This window comes from Dicentrarchus labrax, unplaced genomic scaffold (genome assembly GCF_905237075.1).
Source record: "Dicentrarchus labrax unplaced genomic scaffold, dlabrax2021, whole genome shotgun sequence".
Taxonomy (NCBI): domain Eukaryota; kingdom Metazoa; phylum Chordata; class Actinopteri; family Moronidae; genus Dicentrarchus; species Dicentrarchus labrax.
Window position 1 is genome coordinate 7,250,954 of NW_026136719.1, and position 17,101 is coordinate 7,268,054.

At 38.7% G+C, this 17,101-nt stretch overlaps 1 protein-coding gene across 1 annotated transcript; it reads left to right on the plus strand.

The window, feature by feature from the left end:
* The first annotated feature begins 2,894 nt into the window (after positions 1-2,894).
* LOC127351698 (piggyBac transposable element-derived protein 3-like) lies at positions 2,895-3,845 on the plus strand. Its single transcript, XM_051379503.1, has 2 exons — positions 2,895-3,130; positions 3,531-3,845. The coding sequence occupies exons 1-2, from the start codon at positions 3,102-3,104 to the stop codon at positions 3,811-3,813; spliced, it is 312 nt and encodes a 103-aa protein (XP_051235463.1). The 5' UTR covers positions 2,895-3,101; the 3' UTR covers positions 3,814-3,845.
* Positions 3,846-17,101: the final 13,256 nt, after the last annotated feature.

The window sequence follows — 17,101 nt, forward strand, 5'->3', positions numbered from 1 at the left end:
AAGGACTGTCCCCAAAGTGTTGCCACAAAGTTGCAAGTATTGTCTAAAATATAATTTACATGAGGCTTTAAGATTTCACTTAATTGGAACTGAGGGGCCTAGCCTGACCGACTAAATCAGTAAAATGTTTCTCAGAAAATGATGCATAGGTACTAATAATTCAATAATACAATAATATAACATTGGGCATTCCGAATCTGAATTGTGTACTTTTACTATTGATACTTCAAGTATATTTAGCTAATTTTACTTTTGTACTGTAAGTTAAGTATATTCTATTGCAGGACTTTTACCTGTAATGAAATAATTTACTCAAGTAGAGGATCTGATTACTTCCACTGCCACTGCACATGGCAGACACATAGCCAGACAGTGTGAAGTAGTGTGCTGCAGTAAACAGCTGCCTTGCTGCTCTTCTTTTTCAACTTTTCCACTGCATGAGACTTGCCTAGCCTCAGGTTCATGCTTCCTTTAAAAAATAAGTACAGAAAATCTTTCTCTCCATAGCATGAGATTTAGATTATCCTATTTTAGATCTATCATCACTGCAGATATGAAGTTACACACGAGCCTTTTGTACATCATCCACCCACTAAAGCATGAAATGTGGCTGTAAGAAATGTGACTCCAGTTATTACAAGCAAAAGAGTCAACAATGTGCACCCCACCGCTGCCCAGGGATGTTTGAACATTGAGTAACTCAACAATCTGCTCTCTCTCTCTCTCTCTCTCTCTCTCTCTCTCTCTCTCTCTCTCATACTCCCATACTCCCTTACTCCCATACTCCCTTTCTTCAAGACCATCTCTCCTTGGGGAGCAAATGCGACGCAGCGATCCAACACTAATTCTACTGCCTCTGCTCAGTATAATCCAATCTGCTCTACTGGGGAAACAGAGGAATGGGCAAAAAGAGAAGAGGCCCCACAAACAACAACAACAACTCTAGTCTTTCTGACAACTGCACAATTAAAATTTCCCTCTCACACAAATTCCTTTTCATTTAATTTGACCAAACTTAGATGTGAGGATGAACATCACATTGTCACTTGCAAATAATCTATGGGTCTGTGCCCCATTTTCTATCAGATACTATACTTAGATAAAGCAAAAACAGAATCACTGATTGGAACTTCTCCTCCTTTCTATGTCCCTCCAGAGATTTTTAGAGTGTAATCATTTTAAAATTCAGGCTGCTCAACTTCCACCAGAAGAGCATGAATATTTCACCCTCTGCAAATGAGGACTCAGCTATGAATTCCTTGATGGCAGTAATTATGACACGGTAATTAGTGAGATGGTTATGTGATGATGATTGTCATTATTGTGCCCTCATCAAGGGCTGTCAATCACAGCTCATGTGGAGTAATAAACATGATAAGGAAAAAGCAAGAGGTTTTAGAATTTATAAGACACTGGGGTATATTCACCAGACAATGTGTCCGTGGTTATTTTTACATGAAGGCATGGCTTTGACTATGTTCACATAAATACATGGAACATTAACATATACACAACTAATGACAGATATGCAATTATTTGAGCAAATTGTAATTGATTAACTTGACTAGTACTCTGGCTAAATATAATCAGGGTAAAGTAGTTCTATTAAACATAAACGTGTATGCCGTTGATGACTGGGAATGCTGAATGTGAGATGAATCACAGATCGTAACAGGCACCACAGTCAGTCAGGACCACTTCAACAACACCCAAGCTGTGAGTTCAGAACATAGATATTTTCTGTTTAAAATAGAAGCTTTTTATACAATTGCATGAAAACACATAATCCTAATCCTGACATAAAAATGTCAGAACAGTGAAATTATTCGCCTAGGGAAGAGTTCAGCAAAATTAGTAAGGAGGAAGAGTTCAGGCATTTCTATAACATCCTAAATAGAATGCCACAAGCCAGATTTTACACCATTCATTTTGTCTCTGCTTCTCTAATACTTTCATTAACTGGTTCTGACTCCTATCCTTTCCTCTGCAGACTCCCACATCGCTCTGTTCAATTCCCTTCCCTTGAAAATTTAAGTCATGCAGCAAGCAGATTCCTGAAAAGCAGGGGGTGGCAAGGGAGAGAGAAATACCTCTAAGGATTAGTAACTAATCCAGGCTTTGGTCTGGGAGGCTCTGGCCTATGCCTCCTGTCCTTCAAAACACTGGGAGCTCTGTCGGTAGGGTCACCACTAATGGGCGGGGGCTTCAGGGGTTTACAAGGAAGGAGTGATAGGGGTGCTTGTTAGCACGCCAAGGGAGTATTAGCTGCTGGTGTTAGTTAGTGAGGATCAGCTGGTGTTGGACTAGATGTAGGAAAGAGTAGCAGGATTGTAGCAGGTTTAAGTCCAGGTTGTCAATTGACACCATTAAAACATAATCAAATGGTTAAACTGCCCTATAGTTATATGATAATATTTGAAACTGATGGGATATTTTTGGTACATAAGCCCTAAAAAGGTTAAATTTACACAGCAGCCATATCTGTTTGCAGGTTTTTGTGCCCCACTGAGCACAGATAAACTGTTGGGGGTGTACTTTGGTAAAAAGCACTTAATTTCCAAGGAAACAGGCTCCTACTCCTACTCCTACTCAATGCCCCCATAATGGCAACCACACTTTACCTGGAATTACACTGAAATCAGATGTCAGCACATGATCCTACATAAGACACATCAAGCTGTTGCAGCATTTATCTGAGTTCTGAACAGTTCAACAACTTCATGAGATAATGCTTGTGATATTATGTGACTTTTATGATATGAACCGTTTCAGGTGCTTAACACCTCCCTCTGGACTAGAATAGAGCTGACCCTGACTTGCATATACAGCATTCCGAGATGGATTAGTTGAAAACATTTTAAGATTTGTGATTTGCTTAACGGAGATGCTTATCCCATTTGGCCCCACTGGCAACAATTGTTGCCAAAGTGTATCACTGTCATTTTCAACTCACAATAAAAAATCTCAAAGGTACTAATGCAACTTTTTCCACTTATATGCTAGTAGACAACTTAGACAAAGGTTTTGATTTTTAAAAAGTCGTTTCCAAGTGCTTCCTATCGCATGACATCATCTGCTTCCTGCTCCTTCCGGCTGAAGACATGGCTGTTGCAAATCGTCCTGGAAAGAGGTAATTTTCATAAATTTCTTATGATTTTCCCCCCAAACATATTTATAATTATTTAATCATTCAAGTCTCTAGAGTAACCCTCCCCCCAAAAATTGTACCTAGGATAAATATTTTTTTGTTCATGGGCTTATTTCTGTGAGTGGCAACAAAAGTTGCCAGTGGGCACATAGCGTGTCGCTAACTAAACGAAAACACATTCTGCAGGATTGCTCCTAATTTGCTTATTTAAAATTGTAGAATGATGTACAATGGCTCATTTTAGTCCTCTTAGAATACTCATCCTAGCTAAATAAATTCACAGGTATTCAAGGCCTGTGTGATGATTCATCAATAGCATCATATGCAAACATAAACATGGCACATTCATGCATCTATCATGCTTGCTTTGTCATTCATTTAGGTCCTGGAAAAGCGGGCAGAAGGATCTCCTCTCCTTCCAGAGGCTGGTAGGCCTGACCCTCCTTCTACGCCATGGAACAAAGCCAAGTAGGCAGGGCAGAAGGTCTTCAATGGCGGTGGCGATAACTGATGCCACCAGGTTTGATAGTTTGAACCACTGGCTCTGCAACACTGGTAGCAGGTACAAGCGATGCAAGAACTGTGGCGGACGCACATCATTTGCGTGTGGAAAGTGTGATGTGCCACTACATGTGGAGTGCTTCAAGAAGTACCACACTGAGTAGAACATGCATGAAAGATGATGGAATGTATGGGAAGAAATATGTTATATATATATATATATATAGTTTTTAGAGGTTCTAAGAAAAAACTGTTTGTTGAGGTTTTGAGTATAAAAAAATTGAGAATAAAGAAACCAGTTCAGATTGTTTGTTGTTTTGAATTTTATACAGGGGGAACCTGAGGCTCCACCTTTTTGTTATTATTTAATATGACTTTATTATTATTTTGTTATTACTATCTTATTATTATTATTTCTCTATTATTATTAGGTGACATTTGACCTAGTGACAAGCTGTGTGACTACTGGCAACAATTGTTGCCAGTCATAAAAATGCTATTTTCTTCAAAACAAAGTACAAAATGGAAAAAATAAATACATAATATGATTCAGAGGGACTCAACTGATAAAATGATATGCCTTACAACTCTGAAAAAAATCTGGGCACAAATGGGTTAAAAAAGAAAGTCTTAGACCTCATCTGGATTTTAGCTGGATACAAGACACTTAAAATGACTAGTGTAAATGGGGCCAAAGCAGCACTGCAACAGTTATGCACAAAACAAATCAAAAACAGAGAGGGGAGTTTAACAATTTCCATTAATTATAATAATAATAGTGCACCCTAGTTGTTGGGTGCATGTCAGGGGGGCAATAACAGGTCTTTTTTTTTTTACAATGGCACTTATTTATCACTGACATATTGCATGTTTTAGTTGTATTTATTGTCTTTTTGTCATGATTGCTGTCCAGGGTGCTGAATCTGGGGCTGTCCTGGGTCCCCAACATTCAGACTGATGAAAAATAGTTTGCTTTAACTGATCATTCTCATTTGCCTCACCTGCCAAGTTACTCTAAATACTCTGCTATTCGATATCCTGCTTGCAGCGTCTTAGAGACGCCAAACTTCATCCATTGGAGTTGGTTTTGCTGTATTTTAGAGAATTAATAGTTCGTTCAGTGTCATTTGTCAGTTCGGTTCTGAATTTTGGAAGTAGATTTTGTTCTCTCATCTTGAGTGATATTAAAGTGTCAACTTAAGAAAAGAAAAGAAATATCAGTCTGAGATTATGCATATTGTGTATTCTCACCACTGGGTCCAGCAACTGTACCATTTCATAACTAATATGGTTTAGAAAGGATTTTATGTCCGTATTTATGAGTGTTTTTGTTTTTCTTGCATGCAAATTGTGGGTTACGCCCCCATCTGTGGAACAACGCAATTTTTTTCTTGCCCCTGTCCACAGCAGTACATTGCTTAGCTTCTGTGCTGGTAAAAGTTAGTCAGCACTTTAATATCACTCATTGTTCAAATTCAGTTTGCTGGAGTGCAGAACCTAAACAATGTAAAGACATATCAGTGTCCTTTCTTCCTTTTTCTAGTGCATATTGTGCTTATAAGCTTAGTTCTGGGGGACAGAGACTATGGCACCTATGATGTGGTATACCATATATTATACTGTCAACATTTAACCCATTTGCTCTTGTTTTGTAGTTACTTGCATGCTGGTCATGAGTCACCACTCACCACCCTCTCTGTCCTGTCTCAGCAAAAATTACATGATTGATGTGTGTGGACAAGCAGAGGAGGATGTGGAGCATCACTCTGTTGGATGCTGTCAGCCACTCAGAGGTGAGCTAAACTAAGAATGAGTGGGCAAGTACTTCCCTTCAAAGTTTGTCTGATATTCTAATTATAAAATCGACAATCAATAGAAGGTCTTCGACCGCTTACTGAAAAAGACAAAATCACTCGAGTGTCACTTGAACAATCAACAGACAGACAGACAAACATCATTTTCACCGGTCATGTCTGTAGAGAACAGATTCTCCAAGCTTGAGGTTAGAGGGAGAATATCTTGATGTTGGTGGTCAAAGTAGGAAAAGTTCTGAAAAAATGTACAGAACCAGATTTTATTTTTTCTTGCCTTTTGTTTGTCACTGAGAACGGTGACTGATGAAGTGATTTCATTCAGTGCAAGACAGGTGTGCTTCCTCTCAGTGAATTTGATGCTCTGCTAAAGTGACAGCAATTCAAAGTGAGATAAATGCACTCCAAAAACCCACAAAATAATCTCAATACTAGAGCTTCAGTTTACCATTTTATTTTCTTAAACTGACGTTTCTACAAACAAGCCTTCATCAAAGCACCACAAGAGTGCTATTCTCCTCCTTTCATAGCAAATAAGGCCATGGAGCAGAAGTACTACATTGAACAGCAAAACACAGCAGACACAAAACATCTTAAAGAACAGGTTCAATATAAAACGTTCAAAATTGGTCATACAACCTATTCAGATCCCAATTATAAACACATTCAGAGTGCAAGTTAAGCTTGGTGGAGCCCATCGCAAGACTAAACCAACTAAACGTGTCGTCATCTCTTCAGTTAGCTGCATGGTATTGGATTTTTCCAGAACTGCTTATCACACCTTTAAATCTAACTGGTTAGTTGGTCCATCAAACTAAACATAAGTACGGCCATTTACAGTACGTTACAATGCCAAAATTGTATCTTTCTTTTCAACCACTGACTGTAGGAAAGGCCTTTGGTTCATATAGGAAGTTGTCAATTGAAATAAATAATTCACATGGTAATCTGTTTCTGTGGCAAGGCCTATGTTGGTCAAACCAAAAGACACCTCAAAATCTGAATATGTGAACATAATAGAGCTATCTCTATGGCAAAACATTATATTGAAGCCAAACAGGCTTCTTCATTATATTTTGTTGGGCTGGAACAAGTCACAGGTCCGAGAGATGGCAATCTACCTAACTTTTGACCCATAGAGAAATGTTTTAGATTGACCACCTGAAAACAATGTCCCCCTTTGGATTAAATTATGTTTTGTTATTTGTTTTTTACTCCTCCCAAGTGTAACTATGACAGTAAGCGTGACATAGCCTGTCTTAATTTTGTACAGAAGATGTAACATGCTGTTGGAGCATTTATATTATCGGATTAGAGCAACCACTGTGTGTATTTTAACATTATTTTCACATAAACCCACAAAACAACGCTAAGTGCGATTGTCTTTTTTGAATGAAGCCTTGTGCCAAGAAACACTCACTGAGAGAAATGTGCTGTAACCTCTACTTGGTGTGACTCAAGTTGTCAGCCTGAACTAGCTTTGCAGGCTTTGCTCCATTAGTCTATTGTATAAGATGTGGGTAGGACTTAATATGAGTTCTCTGAGGAAAAGAGGCCATCATAAACCCCTGCTGACATGCCAAGCTATTTTTATTTCCCTCTCCAATTGCACTGCTGTTCGGCACAGCATGAGCTCTACAATCCACAGTCTAAAAAGCGTAAAAAATGAATTATTACCACAGAAATTGAGGAAGTAAGACAAGAAGACAGAAGACAGTTAGCATAAGAAAAGGCATATGTGTGATGGGACGTCAATAGGAAAGAAGTTTAAATTTTGTAAAAGAAACAACAGACAGAGGAAAGGCATGACAGAAGTAAAATGACAAGTGAGACATAAGAAACAAAGAACAAATTAGAAGCAATCAAATGACTCTCATATCATCTTTGTCTGCTCTTTTTTTAAACTCTCCAAACGAATGTATTAATGTTTATGACAATCTGCACCGCTGCTCCACTTCTCCCAGGAAAATAGGAAAAAGGTTTGGACGAGACTGAACCAGAAGATGTGGTTCCTCACAGACTCACAGGCAGGCACTTCTGCCCAGCAGGGTGAGCTGTCCTCAGGGTAGACCTCATCTTTCACATCTCTGCCAGAAACGTTGGCAAAAGGAGAGGATGACGGGCAGAGGAGGTCTCCAGCTACAAAAGAGTGATGGGTGATGTCAGAAGAGTGCAGTCAAGCACATGCAGCCCCTGGCTCTGCTGGGACACCCAATTCCCTGTGTGTCAGTGGCAAGATGTGCCTTGCATATCATCTGAAGAGATCACCATTTACTTTTTTATTCCCACACTGAAGAACTCAGTCTATATAGTAGTTAACAACTGCCTACATGATGTTTACAAATGTATCTCTGAAGGCTGAGAACGCATTGGCACTGTCCTTAAGCGTGACATTGGATGTTCAAGTCAAGTCTTCCAAAGTAAACAAACCAGCCCTATCGTTTTGTCAGTTATGAATGTGTATAGGGTTAGAGGACAGTAGTGGGAAAGCATGCAATTTCAGAAACTGAATGCTAGCTTTATTTGTTAATTAGGTTAAACATGAAAAACACTTTCCAAATTTCAGCTTCAATAAGACCTTGGAATACTGCAAAAGGACAAATTCATTATCAGCACTTTACAGTGGAGTGCAGGGATAACGTTGTAGGGTTTGTGCTGAAGTTGTTGTTCTCCAACTGAAGGTCAAAAACAACTATAAGTTTGAATAATAATTCTGGGGGTTCGGTAGCTACGGTTTTCAAGTTTAGCTGCATAGTTTTCTAACAAGTCCCTGGGCAGTTTTGTAAGTAGGAATGACATTTTCTTATCTGACAACATTGTTAGCACAGTGATCAAGGATCAACAAGATGTATTTATCATTTATCAACACAAGGTTGTACAAGGAAATTAAAGTTTGCTGTCCCTTCATGTCATACGCTTTTTGTAACAAGTCACAATTCTGCAGTGCATTTTTTAAATTTGTATTTGGGGAAATGTAATCAGCAGCAACTAGACAGTGATGAAAATGTCTTTTATAAAGATAATTAAATGTCAAACTTTAGATGAAGAAGGGTAGTAAAGGGCCCTTAGCAAGTCCAATTACTGTAGAACTTACTTATAAAGTGTGTCCCCTGTTACATTCACTGCTTAACTCAACACTTGAAATGTATATTTTTTATTTAGAAATTGTATTCTTTATGTGTCTGACACATTCAAGTGACTTTGTTATAATGGTAACATTTTGGACGTAGGCACTTAATTAAATAAAGCAGTAAGTATATGTTTAAGTTCAACATAGGCATGAGAGTTGCAGCACAGCACTATTTGGTCAGGAATAAGTAAAATAAATGTCTCCTGAAATGGAAGGCAGATAACATTAAGTCCTGTTTCTGGGCCACTATCTCTGTGACTCACCCTTTCGTTATTTCTGAATAGGTGCATACTGCGCCAAGATTTCCTCATTTATTTATTATTTATTTATTGCTTTGTTTTTTAGCTTGTCACATGCAAACCAACTCTGGCAGAGACGGCCTAGAATTTTAAAGTCGAAGTGATACCCATCTGGTGCACCTGCGAGGTGTGGATTGATCCGTTAAGTCAATGTGGCAGGTTGTGCCTGGGGAGATCGGCAGAAAAGACACACACACACATATATACACGCACTGATCACTAGAGGCAAACACAGTGCAGACCAAAGTGGCAATCAGACAACGTTCATCTCTCTGCTGAAAGTTAAAGCACCATTTGAAAGAAAGTTTCCAATTAGATAATGATTTTTAGTCAGGAAACGTGAAACAAAACACACATTCATCCAACTGTGAACATGGTGGACATGGTGCAATTAGAGAGCAGAAGGTGGCTGGAGGGAGAGAGGTTTGCATGCAGAGCATTGGCAATACACCAGAAGCTCTCCCACTTCCACCCACACACATAAACACACATGCATGCACACACACAGATACCCACGAAATATGTTTCTTAGTGCCCTCAACATGATGAAAACCACAGATGTCTCCCATGTCCTGATGATTGCTGCAAATGGTCATTTTCAAGCTGAGAAACAAATATTGCTAGGGTCACTGTATCATGAAGGTCATGTGATGCATCATTCATTTCCCTCCTGTCACCGTGACCCTACCGCGGCCTACTACATACAACCATCCGAAAAACTCCAGCAGTGAAGGAGTGGTTTTGGTTTCTTTCTTGGCTTTGCAGCAGTCTGACAGAGACACTAGACTGTCACTCCATTGTCAGAACAACCCTATCCAACTCCAGGGGACTGTATGTACGATGTAGCTACTGTAAAAAAAAAAAAAAAAGAAGGATATTCTTTTTTGCCCTTTTGTTACATTAAACTATAATGCTAAACATGTGCAATCGAATTCTGAAATGATAAGTGCATGGTATCGTTCATTCTGAATTTGGATGTGAATCAGTGCATCTGGAGCATTCAGTCGTGCTACTTGATGAATGGTGTTCCTGAATGAAAAAAAAAAATTAAGTTGTGAATACTGAAAGTACACCTGCTAGCTTGTCTAACTACAACTGTGCAGGACATAAAATAATGACAATGATTTCTGGGAGAATCAATGTTCTGTGTTCTTTGTTTATTGATTGCACAAGTGCGTCCCGTATCAAAGCTTCAGCTCTAATTTTAGTCACAATAATTATTGCTTATAGCACAGGTACGGAGGTACTGGTGTATTAATCGAATTATCTTAGTGCATACTGCATTTGGCAGAAAGAAGAAACTACCATTCAAACGACCCAAAGAAAACACTTCTGGCCCTGTCAGCTTTGCAAGCTTAGTTTTATGGGGAAATACAAACAGGCAATGCGGTCAGAATTTGAAGTTGGCTCTAAATCACTATTGTAATTTATGTTGGCAAAAAATGGCTTAAACCTCCACAAATCAATACTTTTGAATGAAACGATTTCCTGTATTTTAAAAGCAGTTCCTTGCAATGACAAAGCAACACAGAGAATATCACCCCACTCTGCAGCTCCTTTGAGCCTTTTAGCCTCTTTTAACTTTCAGTTTTAAAGCACATTAATTTTATGGTTCAGTCTTTCAATCCACCGTCAGTTGACTCAGCAAAAATCCTCTGATACACCCATTGAACAGTGAACTACCTGTCTATCTGTTCAAACCCCAGACAACGTTAGTGACTAGCAGGTAAGAAAGATAGCATCTAGCAGCTTAAGAGATGGGTTGAACAATAGAAGCTGAGGGGGACCACAACAGAAGTAAAAGGGCAGTGATTATTGTGTTAATGTTGCTCCCTGTCTGCTTGATGTGTAACTGAAATTGTTAAATCGTAACTTCATTATGTGAAATAAATTATTTATACAGCTCTATATCCAGAAATATATATATAAAATATATAATTCTGCAGCAACCATCCACCCTGACAAACGTCTGTTAAATAATCATAGCATTGAGTGAGAAAACATGTGATTCATGTTTCAAAAAAGAGTATCCTTGATGCTGTGACACTGTTCAAGATTGTTTACAGTAATATGCGTAATCGGCCTTGCAATGTCTTCAAACATTTATAGCAAACTTTCCAAACACAGTAATGCCAAGTGGTTACAATGGGACCGTGAATCATTTGTGGTTATTTGCCACTGAACCATCTAACCGCAGCAGTATGAACCCAAAATAACAGATCTGGATTGCAATGAACAGTTCAAAATGAGGCTGAAATAACAAAATCATGATGCTAATTTTTTTAAAATTCTTGATTTATAGTATGTCTGCAATAAGACAAGCAAACTTTTAAAATGCTTTTTTTCAGACTGGAGTTTGGATTGATCAGGGCTATGCTAACTTAGTTCATAGTAAAGGTTGCTGGAATCAAGTAACCTATGCATATTTCTAGATCTTACATGGTAGTCCAACTTCCTCTCTTAATTTTCTCCAAGCAATCTCCTTCTTTGACTCTGTATGAATATGAAGCAGAATCATAGAGCTTTTTGTGCCCACAGATGGCTACAGTGCAATTGAGATGTAAAAACACACCTATTCCTCTGTCCCCGGATCTCTCCCCGCTCTGTCCCTTTCGCCCAGTTCTCCACTTCTTCATCCTCATCAGGGCAGACTGAACGCTATAGACTCACTATCGCCTCTCAAGGTACAAGTAGTATAACAAGACAGGATGGACCATAGTTAGTTAGGTTAGCATGCCAATCTCAGTAGATATCTCTGAAACACAATGCGTAGATAAATTTGACACAACGTCATAACTGTACCTCTTCACATTTTGTTGTCTCGCCTGTGGGTAATGTTATTTCTCAGATACATCTCACACATGTTCAAACAAACTTTCAACGTGCAATATGGTCTCAGGAGGTCCTCATAGCATGAAGTTTTACTGTAAAGGACTGATGGTGAGCAGGTAATCTAAGAAATGCAATACCATATATCTGAAAGACAAAGTTGTTTGTGAGTGCATTCCAAAATGACTCTTATGAGTGCTTTGGTGATTTGACACCACAAACAGTTCTCCGCAGTGTGGTTTTTCTGGTAACAGTGAAGTAAAATGTTCTATGTAATTATAGATATGGATTTTCAATTATTCTACAGAAAAAAGGCCTAACGCAAGATTTTCTGTTCAGCTGCGCACAGCCAGAGGCCCAGTGCTCCATAGCTTCATCCCAAGACAGTAAAGCCTCCTTGGTTGTTAACCATTGGATTAATAACATTTTCTCCCAAGAAAGTGCTTTCGTCCGCTGATTATTCAGGGTCTTTGAATCGAAGATAGAAGCAATGAGGAAATGGAGGAAAACTGTGGCTATAAAGGAAAGCAGCTGTGAAGGGAATGGGTCAGGAAAATACATTGTCCATCCTTCATTAATTGCACTTTGGCCAATAACTGAACTCTAGCTTGCTTTAGGTATTCATCTCTGATGTGTCTGACTTAAAAAGAGGATTGTTTAAAATATATATTTAGTCTGAAAATGTATATTTTGTCTTAAAATGTGATAATCAGATAAAGAAGAGCCACAAAACTCAGCTGTCAGCCCAAATCTAATGGGAGTCATGCATGCATTAAGCACACAATTTCTAGATTACTGCATTTTACTGTATTATGAGTCATGCTTTTCTGCTCAATCCAGATTGTCCATAATACTGCTGCCAGGATCCAATAAATGGGCCATATTACACAGGCATAACTGGCACCGATTCTGTGACAGTTATAGAACTGACAAATCCTTACTATTTGACAAATCTAAATCACAGTCTTGCCTCTTTTTATATCTCTGAAATCCCTTACCCATTATCCTGTTCCCTTTGGTCTATTGATCACAATCTCTCATCTGCCCCACAGTTAAAGTCAGAGGGTGATTGAGCCCCCAAGGAACAGCTGTCAAACGGAGAGTGAAAAGTACAATATTTTCCTATAAAATGTAACGGAATAAAAAGAAAAAGTATCTTAATCCAAGTAGTCTTAAAATTGCATTTAAGAAATGCGCTTTAACCTTCTACCACAGTACAGATGCACCACTGAAAAGCTAAAATAAATCATCTGAGCCTGATTATATTGATTATAATAAACCAGATTAGTCATGAATCTGTGGTTTACAGATCCGGATATGATATAAGTAATTAATGGTAGATTCAGTAGCATTTAAAGCTCACAGAGTTTAACCACAAGGCTGATTGTTAATGTTTTCTCTATGTTTCTTCTATCAACATCCTGACTAGCATGCACATTCATTTTTTTCTGTCTTCACTATTCAGTGCAACCAACATTAGTAGCAGAGCTTTCTTTGTCTCAAGTTTCTAAATATATCACCCTCTACAGCTGCTACTGTCAGGAATGACCTGAAAACAGCCAAAAAGGGAGGTTTGACACATGGTATATATGTAACAGGCTTTCCCTGCCAAATCCATCTCTGTGTTTGCCAGTAAAGCAACCACGACAAATTGATCTGAGAAAGAGAAACTCAGGAGGACAGCATCAGTGGCGGGGGAATTAAAGCAGAATATCATTGAAATTCAACCTTAATTCATCCGCTGCCCTGTGACATTTGAGTATGTGAACAGTAATTGCAGAGCAGATTTCTTCTTGCCATTTTATAGAGCATGTCGTGCCAAAAAAAAAGTGCTCTAGATTTCTTGTGGAGAATCCTCATAATGTGTAAGGTACGAGTGACTGCACAACTCAATAATTTAAAAGTACAGGGCAGTTCTCTTTAAACGCAGGAACAATACTATTTTTCCCTTCTGACAAATTCTGACAAAGACATTAAATATTTAACTTATAATGTAATAAAGCTGGATTATACAGTTGTTGAGAGATGTTGGGCAGCAGTTTGGCACATTTTAAAGCATATGTTAAGCCAGAGATGAACAAAATCTATCAAACATCCTGTAGAATATTTGATAAGAAATCATCAAACGGGGCTAATTCCCAGTGAATGAGGCAACCAAGGTTTGTGTCACACCAAAATTTGTGTCACACAGACTATTATCTAGCCTATATATATATATATATAGATCTATAGAGAGAGAGAGAGAGAGAGAGAGAGAGAGAGAGAGAGAGAGAGAGAGAGAGAGAGAGAGAGAGAGAGAGAGAGCACTGTGTAACAATATTGTTACTCCACAGTGCTACGATTATGCGTACAGCTCCTGCACACACTGCCAGCAGGCATACACAATCCTTGCATTTCAAGGACTCAACACCTCTGTTTCGCTACCCAGTCAGGGCTGAGTCACAGCTCGAGTCTAACAAGATATCCAGGACAAGGGGAGGAAGGAGAGGTGTATTCTGGGTGCTAAATAATATAAAAAGGAAAAAAAAAAAATATTGCTTTTGTTAGTCTTGCAGGCCAGGACCTCTAATGTAATAAAAGACCAGTGATTGACAAAGGTCAAGGAAATGCAATTCCACCCTAAGCTGACTGATGCCAGATGAAATGCAACAAGGTCTTATTTATTGTAGTATGCACAGTTTCCCTCATCTCTGCCGAGTATTTTATGCATTCCAGCTAATTTTTTACTATTTTGGGTTTGTCACACCACATTCATCGCTGTCATTTTCAGATACTGCAGGCTATTTTCAGTGGAACAGCTCGAAAAAAAAAACGATGCTGTATGCTACCTGTCAAGCACCAATCGGCAGATTGGCAAAGTCAGGGACTAGCTGGTGAACATAGTGGAGTATTTAGCAGCTAAAGAGCCAGATATTTCCCTCAGGAGTTAGTGGACAAACGGAGATAAAACTGAGCAAAAGGGAGAGTAAATATTGGACTTGCATGCAGATATTTTAAGGTTTGTAAGGACATAAACAGTATTCCAAATGAATGGTGATGTTATGTGTATCCATATGGATGGGTAAACAGGCAACATACGCTGTTTGTCATATCAACTTATACGGTGATAATATGTCACTGTTGTGATTACAGCGTGTTTGCTTGCCACTGACCCCAAGTGGGCATAAAAAATATGCAAAATATTGCAGCATTAAAGGTCTGGTGTATAGAATTTAGTGGCATCTAGTGGTGTAGTTGCAGATTGCAATTCACTTGTTTCACCCTCCACTTCCAAGCATGATGTAGAAAATATGGTGACCCTGAAACAATTTTCCGTGTGTTTGCTGGTCCATAAGAAAAATAACAAAATAACCAGGGACTTTTATTGTGAAGAATTTATAGGAAATCTATCTATCTATCTATCTATCTATCTATCTATCTATCTATCTATCTATCTATCTATCTATCTATCTATCTATCTTATTTCCTCCCTCAGAGAACATGGACAACTGATGAAGAAATGGCAATATTTTGGCTCACATCAAAGTAAGGCAGCATTGCAAACCAACGTCACACTGGCAGCTGCTTTAAGAACTGCCAGTCATGCTGCTTGGTGAGTCTCTAGTGAAAAGAAGTACAAGAATTTGTGTTGCTCCTTCAGCTCAGGCTTGTAAAGGCACATGGTGCTACTTTGACATGAAGATATTATCTAAAAGCTTTCTGACCAGTTTTGTAATGGTATGAATGATATGTTGATAAGATTGGTACGTAATTCACCATAACTATATACAGTATGCTGTACATGGTGCTGTAGCGTACATTATTATAATTCAGTATAAAAGCTCACAGGTACCATAAGGCATTCTCTGTTTGGTTCATTGTCTAATACTATCAAACCATTTCCTACATTGCCAAACAGAGGAACATATGTTAAGCAGATATGTTATTTCCTCTCGAGCTTTAACATCATTTGCTGCCTTTGGTTTATTTGAGGTAGCATATATTTGCTCATGGCGAACCTGTACTTACTGCACAAGGGCACCAGTTTCCTCTTGGGGGGTGCTTTGGTGGCAGTTTGGAATTGGAAATGTTCTGTATCATCACAACCATCACAGATGTGACAGCAGCTTTATGATCATCAAAACTGGATAACTGAAGAGTGGAAAAATGCTTCACTTCTAATATAGGTTTCAAACTAAATGCAAATAATATGAATCCATGGATCTTATCTGGTGTCAACAGTAAAAACTAGTGGTGGTGTAATTCGAGTAGTATATGTTTTCTAGCCTCAATAATTCCTTCCTCAACCCACAGTTCTACATCTACATGTTAATTCACATAGTATGGTTACTAGTTCATAGCTGCACCTCAGTGGCTAGATGTTTTGAATAATAAGCAAATAAGGATATTGATGTTCCTCTACACTTAAGTGTCTTTTGATGAATAAAAATCAAATTATGATACTGACAGCTTTTTTATGTTTGTGAATTTGCAGAAAGCTTTAACAGCAAGCTTTTCCTAACAATAAAAGGAAATTCTAATCCTCATTTACTACTACTACAAACCTGTTGTGCGCAGGCAGCCAGGCACACACAGTAGAACGATGGTCTTATGAGGCTTGTGAGGCTCTGTAAGACTGTCTTGACTCAACAATGTGGGATGTACTTGGTGATGCTCATGGGGACGACATTGACAGTCTCAACCTCTGTATAATGGACTATATCAACTTCTGTGTGGAGAATGCCATACTCACCAAGACTATTAACAAACCTTGGATGACCTCTGACATAGAGGCTCTCGTAAAGCAAAAAAAATGTTTTGCGTCAGGAAATAAGGAGGAGCTGAGGCAGAAGATCGGGGAGGGGAAAAACAGCTACAGGAGAAAGATGGAGAACCAGCTGCTGCAGAACAACACCAGGGGAATCTGGAAAGGCCTTAAAACCATTTTGGGCTACAAGGAACGTCAAAACCCCAGCCTATGGGGGACTCAAAGTGGGAATGACCAACCATCAACCATCAACCATCTCTAACAGAGCAACTTCCTGGTTTACTGTAGCTCCTTTTTTGATATCTGGGACTTTTTTATTGCGTTGTCTCTGTGTTCCCAGAACAGTGAGTACATGTTATCAGAATTGGCAGAAGTAATGGCCAAAATAAAGTTGTAAAAGTTGTAAAAAATATTTTTTCTTTAGCATGACCAAGTAGTTTGGCATGATGCTGTCCTGCTGATTGGGCTGCCAAATTTAGAGAAAAACTAATTTTGGTTATTTTAGATTGCCGTGACACGTTTTAAACAATTTTTGACACTTTCGATCTTCCCTAGAAGGTAAAGGCATATGAAGATAGGGACAGATACGCATCAGTACATTAGAATGACACTCAATGCCATGATATAGTGCAATAT